General features: G+C 52.1%; 1 protein-coding gene and 1 pseudogene across 1 annotated transcript in view; one reads left to right on the forward strand and one right to left on the reverse strand.

The window, feature by feature from the left end:
- AQP7 (aquaporin 7) overlaps positions 1-10,162 on the reverse strand; it is a 14,622-nt gene extending 4,460 nt beyond the window's left edge. The window contains 3 exon segments of the mRNA XM_024753791.1: positions 4,398-4,515; positions 8,887-8,937; positions 10,072-10,162. Of these exon segments, the coding sequence (XP_024609559.1) occupies positions 4,398-4,515; positions 8,887-8,912 (144 nt within the window). The 5' untranslated portion in view covers positions 8,913-8,937; positions 10,072-10,162.
- On the forward strand, positions 9,730-13,311 carry LOC112405417 (alpha-globin transcription factor CP2 pseudogene; annotated as a pseudogene).
- Positions 13,312-14,685: the final 1,374 nt, after the last annotated feature.

Here is a 14,685-nt window from a genome sequence, read left to right on the forward strand (position 1 = left end):
TATCATTTTTTTTTTTTTTTTTTTTTTTTTTTTTTGCGGTACGCGGGCCTCTCACTGTTGTGGCGTCTCCCGTTGCGGAGCACAGGCACCGGACGCACAGGCTCAGCGGCCATGGCTCACAGGCCCAGCTGCTCCGCGGCATGTGGGATCCTTCCGGACCGGGGCACGAACCCGTGTCCCCTGCATCGGCAGGTGGACTCTCAACCACTGCGCCACCAGGGAAGCCCTGGATATGTTGTCTTTGAGGGACCTCTAGATGTCCAAACTGCTGGAAATCAGAGTCTAGACCCGTGTCATCCAATATGATGGCCATGAGCCACATGTGGCTATTATGTACTTGAAATGTGCCTAGTCCAAATTGAGATCTACTGTATGTGTAAGGCACACACCAGCTTTCAAAGGCTTAGTAGGAAAAGGAAAATGTAGAAGATCTTATTCATAATTGTATATTGATTACATGTAGAACTGGTAACATTCTGGGTATGTGGGTTAAATAGAGTAACTATTAAAATTAATTTCACCTGTCACTTTTTACCTTTTTAATGTGGCTACTAGAAAATTTTAGATTACATATGTAGCTCATATTGTATTTCCTTTGAACAGTTCTAGAGTTTTTGAAAAAAGAAAACCTGAAGAACTGTGAACACAAGGGCTGCAGTTGAAGCCGTCGGGCTGGATGAAGACACCCGGGAGAGGGCGCAGGGTGAGTGGGCAGCTGAGGGCTGAACCTAGGGCCGAACGTCAGCCCTCAGGGGTGGACGTTAGAAACCCCAGCTGGAGCACCAGTTGAAATGGAAGAACAAAGAGAATGTACCCTGGACCCCAGGGAGAAGCAGAGTTTCCCAAGAAGGGTGTGGCCCACACGGTCATGTGCAGACTCTGGGTCAAGCGTGAGAAGGCCTGGAAAACATCCCTTTGGGTGTGACCATCCAGTGGTCATGAATAGCATGGTGAGCACTGTGTCATCAGGCCATGGGGTCTGATGAAGCCAGGTCCCAGAAAGTATGAGGGGGGGTAGGTGGTGAACAGTTGAAAGGACCAGGGTAGACATGCCTTTGAGAACCTACCTGAGGAGGGAGGGAGAGCAAGTGTGATAAATGAAGGGATGTTCTGTGTTCTGTTGTTTTAGGTCGAGAGACCTGAGTGTGTTAAGGTTGAGAGAGGGAGGGGCTGAAGAAAAAGGAGAGAGGAAAGGACGAGCAAAGTGTCTGAGTAGCGCTGGGGGTGGGGAGCAAGGCCAGGCCAGGCTGGCAGGCTTGGGGGGTCAGGAGGTGCAGGGGCTGGAGCAGGCATGGAGGGTCTGAAGACCAAGGGTCCCCATTTCCAAGTAGGAGCTCAAAACCATATACTAAAAATAATGAATGAGTGAATAAACCCCACATGATCTCCTGTGTCAAGGTTGCCAACTGGCAACCCCTAGACCTAAGCCATCCAGCACACGTTTTGTTTGGGTAGCCTGGTCTTGACACAAGCACAGAAATTCCAGCTTCTCTTGCAAAATCAGAAGCTCTACAACAGTGGCCCGCATTCTACGTGGCATGGCAACAGTCGGCTGGAGTGGTGGCAGCCACGTCTTCGCATAGGTCAGCACTCTGCCATTAGCCACCATCTCCGCCACCCTCAGGTGACTCTCTCTGGCGCCCCACAGCACGAGTTTGCAACCCCTGCCCTACTACTCACAACTACAGCTGGTTTTCCAGGGCCCTGATAGACCAGCGCCCACCCTCTCTGATCAGTGAACGTGGCCCAGCCTGTCCAGGTCCCTCCAATAGTCACGGGCCCAGCCCGGAGGACAACAGCCCCGGAGGTTACAGAGTGGAACTGAGTGGAACAGTCTGCTTCCCTTATCTTGTCGGCAGTAAATGGGGCCCAAGGTCACTGTAGCTTTTCTGGCGAAAGCTTTGTGCTGATGACTCACTGAGCTTCCTGTCAACTGAAAAAGCCACCACTTCTTGGCACACAGGCCCGACACCTAAAAATAACAACAATACGATGTCCTCTGTGAGCATGAACCTCACAAAGTTCTTTTACAAGGGTAACTTCCCTTCGATCCTCACAGCAACTGAATGGCAAATGTTTCTGCTCCCAAGGGAAACAGAGGCCTGGAGAGTGGTCTTGAACTACCCAAAGTGAGGGCCTTACCTCAGCTGGGGGACAGTCAGAAATCTGCAGCTAAGCTAAGGGACAGAGCATAGCGATGAAGGGTCAAGACAGGGATATTAGACTGGACTGGATTTCATCTTAACTTAAAATGTGACCTTGGGCAAGTGACTTTGTCTCACGGAGCCTCAGTCTCCCCACCTGTGAAATGGGGATAATAGTACCTCCCTTACAGGGCTGTTGTGAGGATTTGGGAAGATGCTGCACATAAGGGCTTAGCATTATAGTGCCTGGTATGCAGTAGGTGCTCTATAATAATCTCAATAAAAGGAAGAAAAACGCAAACGTGGGCAGTGGGCAGGCATGAATGCATGTGGTCAGTGCTTGCTTTCCCTAAGAGCTCTCTGAGCAGGCACCCTCCCGCCTCCACAGTTCCAAGGTTTAACAGCCCTCACGGGGCTGGAATGTTTTGTCATAAATGAGTTACTTTGCCCTGGATTAAGGCAAGAGCGGATCCAGATGCTGGTGTCACAGCTCAGGAGGGCAGGTAATGGAGAACGGGGAGACAGCGAGTGGCAGGGAGGGGAGAGCAGCTGAGAGCGCTTGTTAGTTTGACAAGCAACCAACACATATGTCCTGTGTGCACTGGGTGTCGGTCTCTTGACCTTCTTCACAAAGTTGGCCAGCTCGATATTAGTAAAGTTCTGAACAGTTAAGATGCTTATGTAAGATCACAGAGCTAGAAGATAGCAGAGCCGGAATTCAAACCCAGCTCCAAAGCCCATGGAGGCCCGATTCAACACACTTAATAATGTCTGAGAAGACAGGCTCTGAGCCACAGAGAGACCTGTCCAAGGCCAGCTGGTGACTCACTGTCAGGATGATCAGTATAAGAACCTAGGTGTCCAGAGTCTGCAGGGCTCTGTGGATCCCACTGTCTCCTACACCGTGACTCAACGCACAGACACACACGAACACACAACCACACTTGTCCTCTCCCCCCAACTCCTAGCCCCCTGCCACCTCTGGGACATTCCCGACACCTTCACTTCCCTTCCCAGAGGCTAGCCCTTCTTTTCATGGACCTGGGCCTTCGTAAGGTGCAAACAAGCATGGCCACAGCTTAAGGGCAGAGGCTGGATGGGATAAGTGGCAGGGCCGACGCAGGTGGACGGACAGGGAGTTTCCAAGAAAACCCACATCCCACTTGCATATGGTTTCTGTCCCATGATCCACTAAAAGAGCCCTCACCAATGTGCCCCAGGACCTCCAGGTTGCCATACTCTATAAGAAGGCGTCAGCACTCACTTCTCTGGCCTGTCTGCAGCCTCCCACGCTGCAGACCACTCCCTCCTTGTGGACCCCGCCGCTTATGTAACCTGGTCCCCCACCCACTTCTCCTCTCACCCCTCTGGTCACTCCTTCTCAGGCCCCTTTGTGTGCTCCTCTTCATTCTTCAGGCTCTGTCCTCAACTCCGTTTTTTTCTCTGTCTGTACATTCTCACTGGACAATTTTTATAACCACAATTCATATTCTGATGTAGTCTAACTCTTTACTTCCAGCCCAAGCCACTCTCTAGAGTTCCAGACCTCTATATCCAACCACCCCCGAGATTTCTCCCCGGCATCTCACCTGGTCACATTAAAACTGACCTCATGCCTTGCCCTGCGCTGGGCCGCAGGCTCCGCAGAACGGTCCCCTAAGCACTTACCCCACATCTGTTGCTCGCAGGTTTCCTCTTCCATAACTCTCTCAGATGTGTGCTTTCTTCTCCACACCCTCTCTACCTCTATCCTAGGTCATTGCCACAGCCTCTTCGGTTCCCCTCCCTCCAGCTTTGCCCATTCGGCTTAGGCTCCACACTGCGCCGGGAATTTCCTTTTAAAATCCAAATCTGGCCATATCATTCCCCTGCTTGAGAACCTTCATCTCCCCATTGCCCTCAGGATTAATTCTCAAAGTCTCAATGTCCTCTCCAATCTCTTTGCTCTTTGTTTCCCTTCTCCTCACTTCCAGGCATGCCCCCTGACCCACCCATCCCCAAGCAGCCCAGGATTTCATTCTGCTCCCACGTACCATGAGCCCTTTCTCTCCCAAAAAGGCTTGGTGAGAGAGACAGAGCTTTCCTTATTTTCCTATGCTTCTCCCTCAGGCTCCTAGCTCAGAGGCCGGGAAATGGACAGTGTGACTCAGGGCCCAACGGTGGGGAGGGGGTCATGGATTGCCCTTACTGAGCCCTACCTTCCTGAGGCCCCTTCCTCAGAGCCTGCTCACGCTGTGCCACCCACCCACTCACCATCATGACAAATGTGCTCAGGAACTCGGCCAAGAACTCGCGCACCATCTCCTTCTGCAGTACTGTTTGCATCCTTGTTACTGCAGACGGTGTGACCATCTTGGACATGCGGGTGGACCTGAAGCAGCAGCCCGAGCCCATGGGCAGAAATGAGATCAGGCGCACGTACAGTCCATCGGGTTTTCAACTCATGGCTGAGTTAATGGGTAACCCAGTGGCCTCTCCACACACCTCCTCTTGCCCAGGGCAGCTGGTACTGCTGGGGTCAGAGGCATGTGAGAGTCCCAGGGATGTGGAGAGGGACTGGGGGTATCCAGATCATGCCCCTTCTTCCTCCTGATGGGGGACTGGACCATTGAGAAGCGAGCACTAATGAGGCCAGGTTGCAGAGGAGGCAGCTGGGAAGCCAGTGAGCGCCATCTGTGCTGCCAAAGAGCCTCAGGGGAGAAGCAGATGGGAGAGAGCAGGCAGGAGAGTGGAGCTCAGTTGTCTGTCTGTCTGCCTGTCTGCTGGGGCCAGAGCTCTGGGGACACAGGTAAGGCATCAGGCAGGAGCTGGCAGCAGTGAGGCTCTGCAAACAGCACAGTTGTGGCAAAGTCTGCTCCTGGGCTCTAGAAACAGCACTGAGGCTTGAAGCATGCCCCAGGTTCTGCCAGAGATGACGGGGACAGCAGAATATACCAGGCTCTGAAGCAAGGTCAACACAAATGAATGCTTGTGAGGGAGTGAATGAATGAACGAATGAACGGGGGGACAGAGGAAAGGAGGGACTGTGTCTTACTCCCTGGTGTATCCTCATTGTCTAGCACAGTGCCGGGCACATAGTAGGTGTGCAATATACACTGTCGAATGAACGAAAACTGAGAATTCATCTGTTACTCTCCACTAGATCCCCAGAACTTCCCACAGTGCCTGACACATGGTAGAGGCTTGATAAACGTTTGTTTAGTAAGTGCATGATTGGATGGATAGATGGATGAAAAAGTGAGTTAGAGGCTCTATCTTCTGTTGGTGGTGGGGGAATAGGACTTGAGTGTGAGGAAAGAGACGGTGTCCGGAGGCTAAGGAGGAGGTGGGGTGCAGATGCCTCTAAGTGCAGCCTTAGTGCTTGTTCAGACTGGTGACCCTCCCCCGCCTCCCACGCTGAGTGACCCTCACCTTCCTCACCCCGCTGGGGTCAGCAACATCACCCACACCCCGCCTCAGCTTGCTGACTTTCCCCAGCCTCACCGCAGCAGAGAGTAAGGGAGTGAGAAATGTAAACCAGGCATGGATAGAACCCCTCCCACTTTTCTGGCTGAGACCCCATGTTCATTTCTCACCCACCCTAGTCCTTGCTGTCTCCTTACTTCAGGGAAACAAACCCAGGACTGAGCACATAGAGGGGGATGTAGAGTTGCCTGGATGGTCGGCCCACTGGCTCCCATCCAGCTGCAGCTCCCATGCAGCATCATATAAGGGTTGCCTTGCCCCTATGCCTCCTCAGCCCTGAAGAAGAGCCTGAGACAGCAGGAATTCAAGAACAGTCCTGGGAAGGTACCACAGAGGCAGAGGGGCAGTAGACAAAGCAGGAAGTCACAGACACCAAGAGAGCTCTGGAACCCTGGCCCCTTCCTCCTCACCACAAAGCAGGCAGGACGCAGTAAGTGACAACCACCAAGGAGCCAGTGAACCAAAGATTTATTGAATGCCTACCATGCCTACTGTGTTCAGTGACTGCAGTAAAGAACATTGGCACGATCACTGCTCTTAGGAAGATGAACAATTAACTAAGCAGTTACTTAAAAGTGTAAAGAGTGTTGCCACAGTGAAGAGTGGGCACTATGGGGTTGCAGGGAGGAAGCAGATGACCCAGAGGAGGGAGTAGGAGGCTCTCCCAGAGGAAATTTAGGTCGAGAATACTAGACCGGCCAGACGAAGGAGCATCAAAGGAGGCTGGGGGAAGGTTCTGGGCTAATGCTTGGACAAAGGCTTGCAGCTACGACTATGTGTGATGTATAGAGGAATTCTATAAGGATGGGCTGCAGAGAGAGAAAGGAGAGTGGCACGAGATGGGCAGAGAGGGGCAGATGGCCTCATGGCCCACATTAGGCAGTCTGACCTCGCCCCAGAGGGCCGTGGGGTGACGGATTTAAGCGGAAGCACTGTCTCCTCTTTGGAGGCAGGAATAAGGGAGCATGAGTAGAGGTGTGGTGAGCAATTGGACAGGCTGAGAGGTGATGGCAGCCTGAGCCAGGAAGGTGCAGTGGCGGTGGTGAGAGGAAGAGAGTCAAACCGACAGACTTGGTGTCTTATTAGAGAGGAGAATGGAGAAGGAAGTGTCAGGGATGACCCCAGGCTCTGGCTAGAGCAGCACGATGGCCTGTGTGAGGCACATGAGAGAAGCTGCAGGCTTAGGCTGGAGAATGAGGGGTCCCCTTCTGGGTGTGGCGAGTTTGAGGAGCTCACTAGACAGCTAAGTGGTGGTGACCAGTAAGGAGGCTGCCGGTCATGTGGTCTTGTTTAGAGATACCCATTTGGACGTCACTATGTCATAGATGGTTATCTGACCTGTGGGCATAGATGAGAGAGCTCAAGGAAGGGTATAGAATGATAAAGGGCATCTAAGAAAACTAGCCTACAAACCAAGAAACTAACAGCCAATGAGGTAATTACCTAAGTAATATGTGCTAACCAAGGAACTAAATATCTAACAACCCACCAACCAACCCTTTGACTCATCAACCTAGCAACTTAACCAACTAACTGATTCTCCTATTGACCAGCTCGTTTAATTATCTAATCAACCAACCAGCTGCAAACTATCCAACTAACCTCAAGCCAACCATTTAACCGGCTAACCAATATTTATCCACTCAACACATGTTTGTTGAGCAGCTACTTATAAGTCAGGCACAAGGGGGAAAAGTAAAAATCCAGTCTCTGCCCTTGGATGGCTTCATCCAGTGGAGGAGATGGATAACACCGTCAGAGCAAGAAGCCCCGGGGTGGGAGGCAAGGCCTGAAGAGACTTGAAGAATGGGCAAGTGGTGGCCTAAAGTGGCTGTGAGGGCGTAGGGATGTGGGAGTGAGGATATCTTACATATTTTAGCAGATTGGTGGTTAGATGTGAGGGACATGAGGTGGTTAGTGGGGGACAGAATAGCAAGGACAAGGCCTTGACTTCTGGCTTGAGCATCGGAGGAGAAGGGGATCCTTGACTGAGCTGAGACCATGGGAAGTGGTGGGAGAGGAGTGGAGAAGGCTGTTTTCAGCTGGGACTGAGCTGCCTGCAGGACCAGTGAGTCTCTGGAAAAAGGGTCTAAAGCGCTATGAGAGTCCTGGGCAGAGACAGCGATGTCATCGGCACAGAAGGGACCCATTCATTCTCTCTATCCAAGAGCACACAAGCAGACCAACATCCATGCTCATGTGGAGCTGACAGGCAGAAGATGAAATGTCCTAAGTAGGTCATCTGTGTGGTAGAAGGTAGTACATCCTACGGGAAAAGGTAGAGCAAGGAAAAGGGGGTGGGCAGTGACTGAGTAGGGCAGTCGGTGAGCTTCACTGAGAAGGTGGCATTTGAGCAAAGACAGGGAGGAGGGGACTACCCTGGTGGCGCAGTGGTTAAGAATCCGCCTGCCAATGCAGGGGACACGGGTTTGAGCTCTGGTCCGGGAAGATCCCACATGCCGCGGGGCAACTAAGCCCATGCACCACAACTACTGAGCCTGCGCTCTAGAGCCCACGAGCCGCAACTACTGAGCCTGTGCACCGCAACTACTCAAGCCCATTCACCTAGAGCCCATGCTCCGCAACAAGAGAAGCCACTGCAATGAGAAGCCCATGCACCACAAGGAAGAGTAGCCCCGCTGGCGGCAACTAGAGGAAGCCTGTGCGCAGTAACGAAGACCCAAGCAGCCAATAAATAAATAAATAAATAAATAAATAAATGTATTTTAAAAACAAAAAAGACAGGGAGGAGGGGAGGGAGCAAGCCCTGTGGGGAACTGCAGAAAGAACATTTCAGGCAGGGGGGATGGCCACTTAAGGACTCTGAGCATGTTTGAAGGAAAGGATGGGAGAGTGGGGTGGGGGAAGGTCAGAGAGGAAATGGGCACTAGATAGGCAGGGCCTTGGCCATTGCAAGGACTTTGGCTTTTATTTCACCCCAAAGAGACCTGAGCCTGAGCGGGTGAGAGGTGGTGAGTTCAGTTCAATTGAGCACAACCTACACAGGGGCAGCTGGAACCCACTGCCCAAATCCTTGACCCTCATCTGGGTCTTTCTGAGCCTCCCCTCAGCCCAGGGCCCAGCCCATGCTTGGCTATGGGCACAGGTGGGAGAGATCCTTCTTCTGGGCCCCATGGGCTGGTACGGGGTGAGAAGGAAGGAGTCTGGGAGCATCAGCTACCATGAGGGAGAGGCTGAAAGAGGGGCAGGGAGGGCCCTGGGGGTGTGCTGGGTGCAGGACGGAAGGGCTGGGTAGGGGAATGGGTGGGATGCTTACCGCTTCTTCCTGTCGGCCTGAGTCATATTCTGTCTTTGAGATTTTTAGATGCTGTGGAGCCAGAGAGAGGTCACTAGGGCTGGGTGGCTCAGAACTTAGCCCCTCATTCTCATCAGACCTCAGCTCCCCCAGGGAAGAAGCCACAGGGACAGCTGCTGCCAGTGCCAACCCCTCAACCCAGCCGAGCTGGCAGGGACGGAGAAGGAGGGGTCGGTGTCTTCAGCCAATGGGGAGTGGCACTAAAGCCACACCCCCTCACCCCTGCTGGTCCCCAGACTCGTGGCCCCCGGACCAGGCCCTGCGGAGGTCCTCCTGACCTTCCCAAGTCTGCAGCCCAGCTTTGGACAGTGGAGATGCCCACAGCCTCCCCCCAGCAGCTCCACCCCTCATATATGCGGGTATTATTGTCTTCAGTCTAACCTCAAGCTCTCTTGCTGCTGACTTACACTGTGACTTTCCAGGGCCTTGTCTGCCTCCCCTTGCACACACACACACACACACACACACACACGCAGGATGAGGACCTGAAAGTTCATTTAGTCCTAACCCTCACCTCAGAACAGAATCTACCCTCTCACCTTTCCTGAAAATTCCCCCCTTTTAATCCCCATTTTCCTCACAAATGACATCACAAAGGTAACCCTGGAGTTTCCCCATCCTGCATGCTCCCTTGTTCTCTAGGCAGCTTCCCTCTAACTGCAGCCTAAGTTCACATCCCTAGCCCTGATGGCAGAAACCCTCTAGCCCCAGCCTCTCAGGAGGGGACTTCAGAGGGAGGAACCACTCCAGCAAAGCCAGAAATCCACCCATTACTCTGATCTGCATCCCTTCCGCTTTGGTCCCATGTCGCCAGTCTCTACTCGCCCCCCGACTCCCACGCCCCAGGCTCTGCTGGCAGCCCAGCCCCACACAGCCTCCCAGTCTCTGCTGTACCACTGGGCCTCCCAGCAGTCAATTTACGGGTAAGGAAACTGAAGCCCAGAGAGGAGGTGTGATACACCCATATGACGCAGCAACTCAGGACTAAACCAGAGCAGATATCCAGGCCTTCAACTCCCGGCTGGGGTTCCTTCCCCAGACAGTCCCACGGTCACCTCCTCCCCATGTGGTCCCCAGCAGTGGCACTCCCAGGCCTGGGTCCCAGGGGAGGCCCCCTGTCCCAGCCCTGCCTAGAGCCCGACTCACTCTGCCCAAGTGCCTTATGCTTCCCAGCGTCTGCCTTGGGGGCCTCTCAGTCACAGCAGGTCTTGAACTTGTTCCTCCATGACTGTCTCAGGCTCCACTGTCCCTGCGTCCCCAAGCTAGAGCCCGCCTCTCAGCCCTCCTCGGGGTGGCCCGAGCACTGCTCTGCTCTGCTGTTCCAGGGAAGAGGTCAGTGGGGCAGGGGTTTGGCCCGTCACCGAGTCCGGACGCACTGCCCAAAATAGCATCCCTTCTCCTGCCAGCAGCTCCATGGAGACCAGGTTCTGAGGCAGCCTTTGTGAGGTCAGAGGTGGAGCTCGCGTGGGCACTCTGGGCCTCACGGTCCCACAGGAAGGGCCTGTGCTCCAAGCCAAAGGTCCAGCCCAGAGCCGAAGGAAGCCCTCCCAGGGCCCCAGAGCTGGGGGAGGCTCCAGAGGCTCCTGAGTGCCCCAGCTGTGGGCAGAACTGCACAGAATGGGGATTGGAGGTGGAAAAGTCTGGAGATCAATAGCCAGGTGGAAGGGTTGGGGAGAAGACCCTGGGTCAGACCTAAGGAAGCGCCCATCCTGAAGAAAGAAAGAGAGACTCATGCCCAGGACTCAGGGACCTCCCAGTCTGAGGGGAAGGAAGAGACATAAGCCATATTTGCAGGAAAACCTCAGTCTAAGAGGGGAGGTAGAAAGCCAGGCCTGGTTCTCTGGAGGTTCTTAGTTTGGTGGGCAGGAGAAAGAGCCTGGGCCTCGTGCTCTGGGAGCCCCCGTCTGAGTGGGGGAAGGGGAACCCTAGGCCCCGCCCTCAAGAAGATGCCTCCCTTGGGAACAGCAAGCAAGGCATCTGGGAAGGAGCCAAGCTGGACCAGAATGTAAGGCTGCAGGTGGGGTGACCAAGGAGGGGTCAGGAGCAAACCAGGGCACCAGCTGCCATCTGAGAGGACTTCTGGAGCCAGGGAATGGCTCCAGATGGGCTAGTTTGGGATTTGAGCAGGTGACCCGGTGCTGAGAAACAAGGGAGGGGTTGCTGGTCTGCAGAACGTAAGGAGGCCAAAGATGGGCTAGTTTGGGATTTGAGCAGGTGACCCGGTGCTGAGAAACAAGGGAGGGGTTGCTGGTCTGCAGAACGTAAGGAGGCCAAAGATGGGCTAGTTTGGGATTTGAGCAGGTGACCCGGTGCTGAGAAACAAGGGAGGGGTTGCTGGTCTGCAGAACGTAAGGAGGCCCCCCAGGTGGAGTAGTGGATGGTGGGCAGTGGGTCCAGAAGCTTCTCAGGCCTGTAGCCCCTCATTGTGGAGAGGTATAGGATCTAGTTGCAAAGCCAGCTCTGGTAATAGAACTGTCCTCTAGAGGGTGCCAATAGACCAGGTCAGGTCTGGAACTTGCATTGCCCAGGTTCCCACCCCTACTTGCCCTCATTCCCCTCTGCAGACTCGAAGAGGGCTCAGGACGCTGAGTCCTTCTTCAGGGAGGTAGAGATGTACCCCTGGTAGTGAGGGGCACCTGCCTTTATTCCTTTCCTTTGTGTGCTGTTGAGGCCAGGGCGAGGTAAGAGTCAAAAGTGAAGCTGGGGTCTTGGATGAGGTCAGAACTTGAGCAGAGCTGGATTGGGCTGGGATCAGGCTGGTGAAGGAGGGAAATGGGATCCATGTTGGAGTCAGGGATCCAGCCCTGGACTCATTTACTGGGCTGTACGCTGAGGACCCAGAGGTAGAGCAGACACCCTCCTGCCTGTGTCTTGGGACAGACAGATAAACGGCAGGTGGTTCCCGCAGAAAGGGGCGGGGGAAAAGGTGCGAAAGCGGCATGGGAGCGCAGGTGTTGCCAAGCATTGCCCATCTTTAAGCAAGAAGAGTCAAGTTTGCCTCCAGATAATGAGAATAAAATCCTCCCTTTTCAATATGTGCTTTGTGCTGCCACCTCTCCAGCAGTGAAACTCCATGATGAAACCCTGACACATCTCAATCAAGGCCAGTCTTATGAAATCCGAATACTAAACAACAGGAAACTTGGAGAACTACCAGAAATTAACGGCAAGTTGGTGAAGAGTGTATTCCGTGTCATGTTCCATGACAGACGGCTCCAATACACTGAACATCAGCAGCTGGAGGGCTGGAGGTGGAACCCACCTGGAGATAGAATTCTTGACGTAGATATCCCAATGTCTGTGGGTATAATCGATCCTAGGGCTAATCCAAACCAACTAAATACAGTGGAGTTCCTGTGGGACCCTGCAAAGAGGACATCTGTGTTTATTCAAGTGCATTGTATTAGCACAGAGTTCACGATGCAGAAACATGGTGGAGAGAAGGGAGTGCCATTTTGAGTACAAATCGATACCTTCAAGGAGAATGAGAATGGGGAATATACTGGGCACTTACACTCAGCCAGCTGCCAGATCAAAGTCTTCAAGCCCAAAGGTGCAGACAGAAAACAAAAAACAGACAGGGAGAAAATGGAGAAACGAACGCCTCATGAGAAGGAGAAATAGCAACCTTCCTATGAGACAACTATACTCACAGAGTGTTCTCCACGGCCCGAGATCACGTATGTCAATAATTCCCCATCACCTGGCTTCAGCAGTTCCCATAGCAGTCTTTCTCTTGGGGAAGGAAATGGTTCACCAAGTCACCAGCCAGAGCTGCCCCCTCCAGTCACAGATAACCTCTTGCTGACAACCACACCTCAGGAGGCTCAGCGGTGGTTGCATGGAAACCGTTTTTCCACATTCACGAGGCTTTTTACAAAGGTCTCAGGGGCAGATTTATTGAAACTAACTAGAGATGATGTGATTCAAATCTGTGGCCCTGCAGATGGAATCAGACTTTTTAATGCATTAGAAGGCCGGATGGTGCGCCCAAGGCTAACCATTTATGTTTGTCAGGAATCCTTGCGGCTGAGGGGGCAGCGGCAACAGCAGCAGAAGCACGAGGATGGAGACTCAAATGGTACTTTCTTCGTTTACCATGCCATCTACCTAGAAGAACTGACAGCTGTTGGACTGACAGAAAAAATTGCTCAGCTTTTCAGCGTTTCCCCTTGCCAGATCAGCCAGGTCCACAAGCAGGGGCCCACAGGAATCCATGTGCTCTTTAGTGATGAGATGATACAGAACTTTCAGGAAGAAGCCTGTTTTATTCTGGACACAATGAAAGAAACCAATGATCGCTATCATATCGATAGCGATCGATATCATATCGATAGCGATCGATATCATATCGATGCCCCACACCTACTTCACCTACTGAAGTAGGTGTGGGGCATTCCATCCTCAGTGGCTGCTGCTGCTTTCACCTATTGGGAACTCCCCTCTTGAAGAGGGTCTCAAATGGAGCTTTGAAGGGCTGCAGGAACCTGACCCATCTGACTGTGTGTGGGTCCAGGCCTTGGAGGCAGAATCCCAGGCATCTGTGTTGGCCCAAGCTCTTAGGGCACCCACAGATTACTGCCCAACATGCATTTCTGCAACTATTTCTTATTTAAAATTTCTGGACCCTATTGTTGAATATCAATAGAAACTCCACATCACTTAGGGTGTGTGTAGGGCATAATGATGATGAGGATTGTGTGATGTTTAATGGAAAGATGTTAAATTTTGTGATATGGAGCCATGTAATTTTTTTTTCTAACATAAAAGCAAATATCTATATTCATAAGACTAGATCCTCAGTCTTTTTTGCCTCTGAAAACCTCATTTAAGAGAAATACGGAGAAAGAAGAAAATTCTTCTTTTGATTCCCCTATAATTCTATGACTAATAGTAATTTTAGGTAACATTTATTGCACATTTAGTTGTGTCAGGCAGTGTGATAAATTCTTTTTTTGTTTTGTTTTGTTTTTGCGGTACGTGGGCCTCTCACTGCTGTGGCCTCTCCCGTTGCGGAGCACAAGCTCCGGACGCGCAGGCTCAGCGGCCATGGCTCACGGGCCCAGCCGCTCCGCGGCATGTGGGATCTTCCTGGACCGGGGCACGAACCCGTGTCCCCTGCATCGGCAGGCGGACTCTCAACCACTGCGCCACCAGGGAAGCCGAGTGTGATAAATTCTTTAAGTGGATTATCTTGTTTAAATCCTCTTAATAGCCCTATATGAAGTAGGTAATAATGATCCTTAATTGAAGATGAGGAAATGGAGACAGAGAGTGGCCGAGGAGCTTGCTGAGTAACAGGAAGCTAGCAGCTAGTGACGCTGAAATGCAAACCCGGGCCGTCTGGCTCTTATTAACTGCCATCCGTGACTGCCACCCTTGTAGTCCTCTGTGCTTGCCATCGTTTCTTACTGTGGCTCTTCTGGTGAATTGGATGTAACACTGAGCGAGAACTGAGGAATTAACACCAAAAGGGACAAACCACACCTAAAAATTGATGAACAAATCAAGACCTACAAAAAAATGAAAACAGACACTTTCAAAGCATCATCAGTTACCAGATTCACAGAATTTGAGGTGGTGAAAACTAGGGATTATCTGTAACTCCCCAAATTCACTGTTCTTGAATGACCTTCTCAAACTATTTATTAATGAGTTAGACTAACCTCTGCTTTCTCTTTCCCCTCTCTGCATCTTCTCTTGGTATAGAAAGTTCTTTCACTCATGCAGCATTCTTTTTTTTTTTTTTTTTTTTTTTTT

The sequence above is a fragment of the Neophocaena asiaeorientalis genome, unplaced genomic scaffold, assembly GCF_003031525.2.
Source record: "Neophocaena asiaeorientalis asiaeorientalis breed wild unplaced genomic scaffold, Neophocaena_asiaeorientalis_V1.1 scaffold220, whole genome shotgun sequence".
NCBI lineage: Eukaryota > Metazoa > Chordata > Mammalia > Artiodactyla > Phocoenidae > Neophocaena > Neophocaena asiaeorientalis.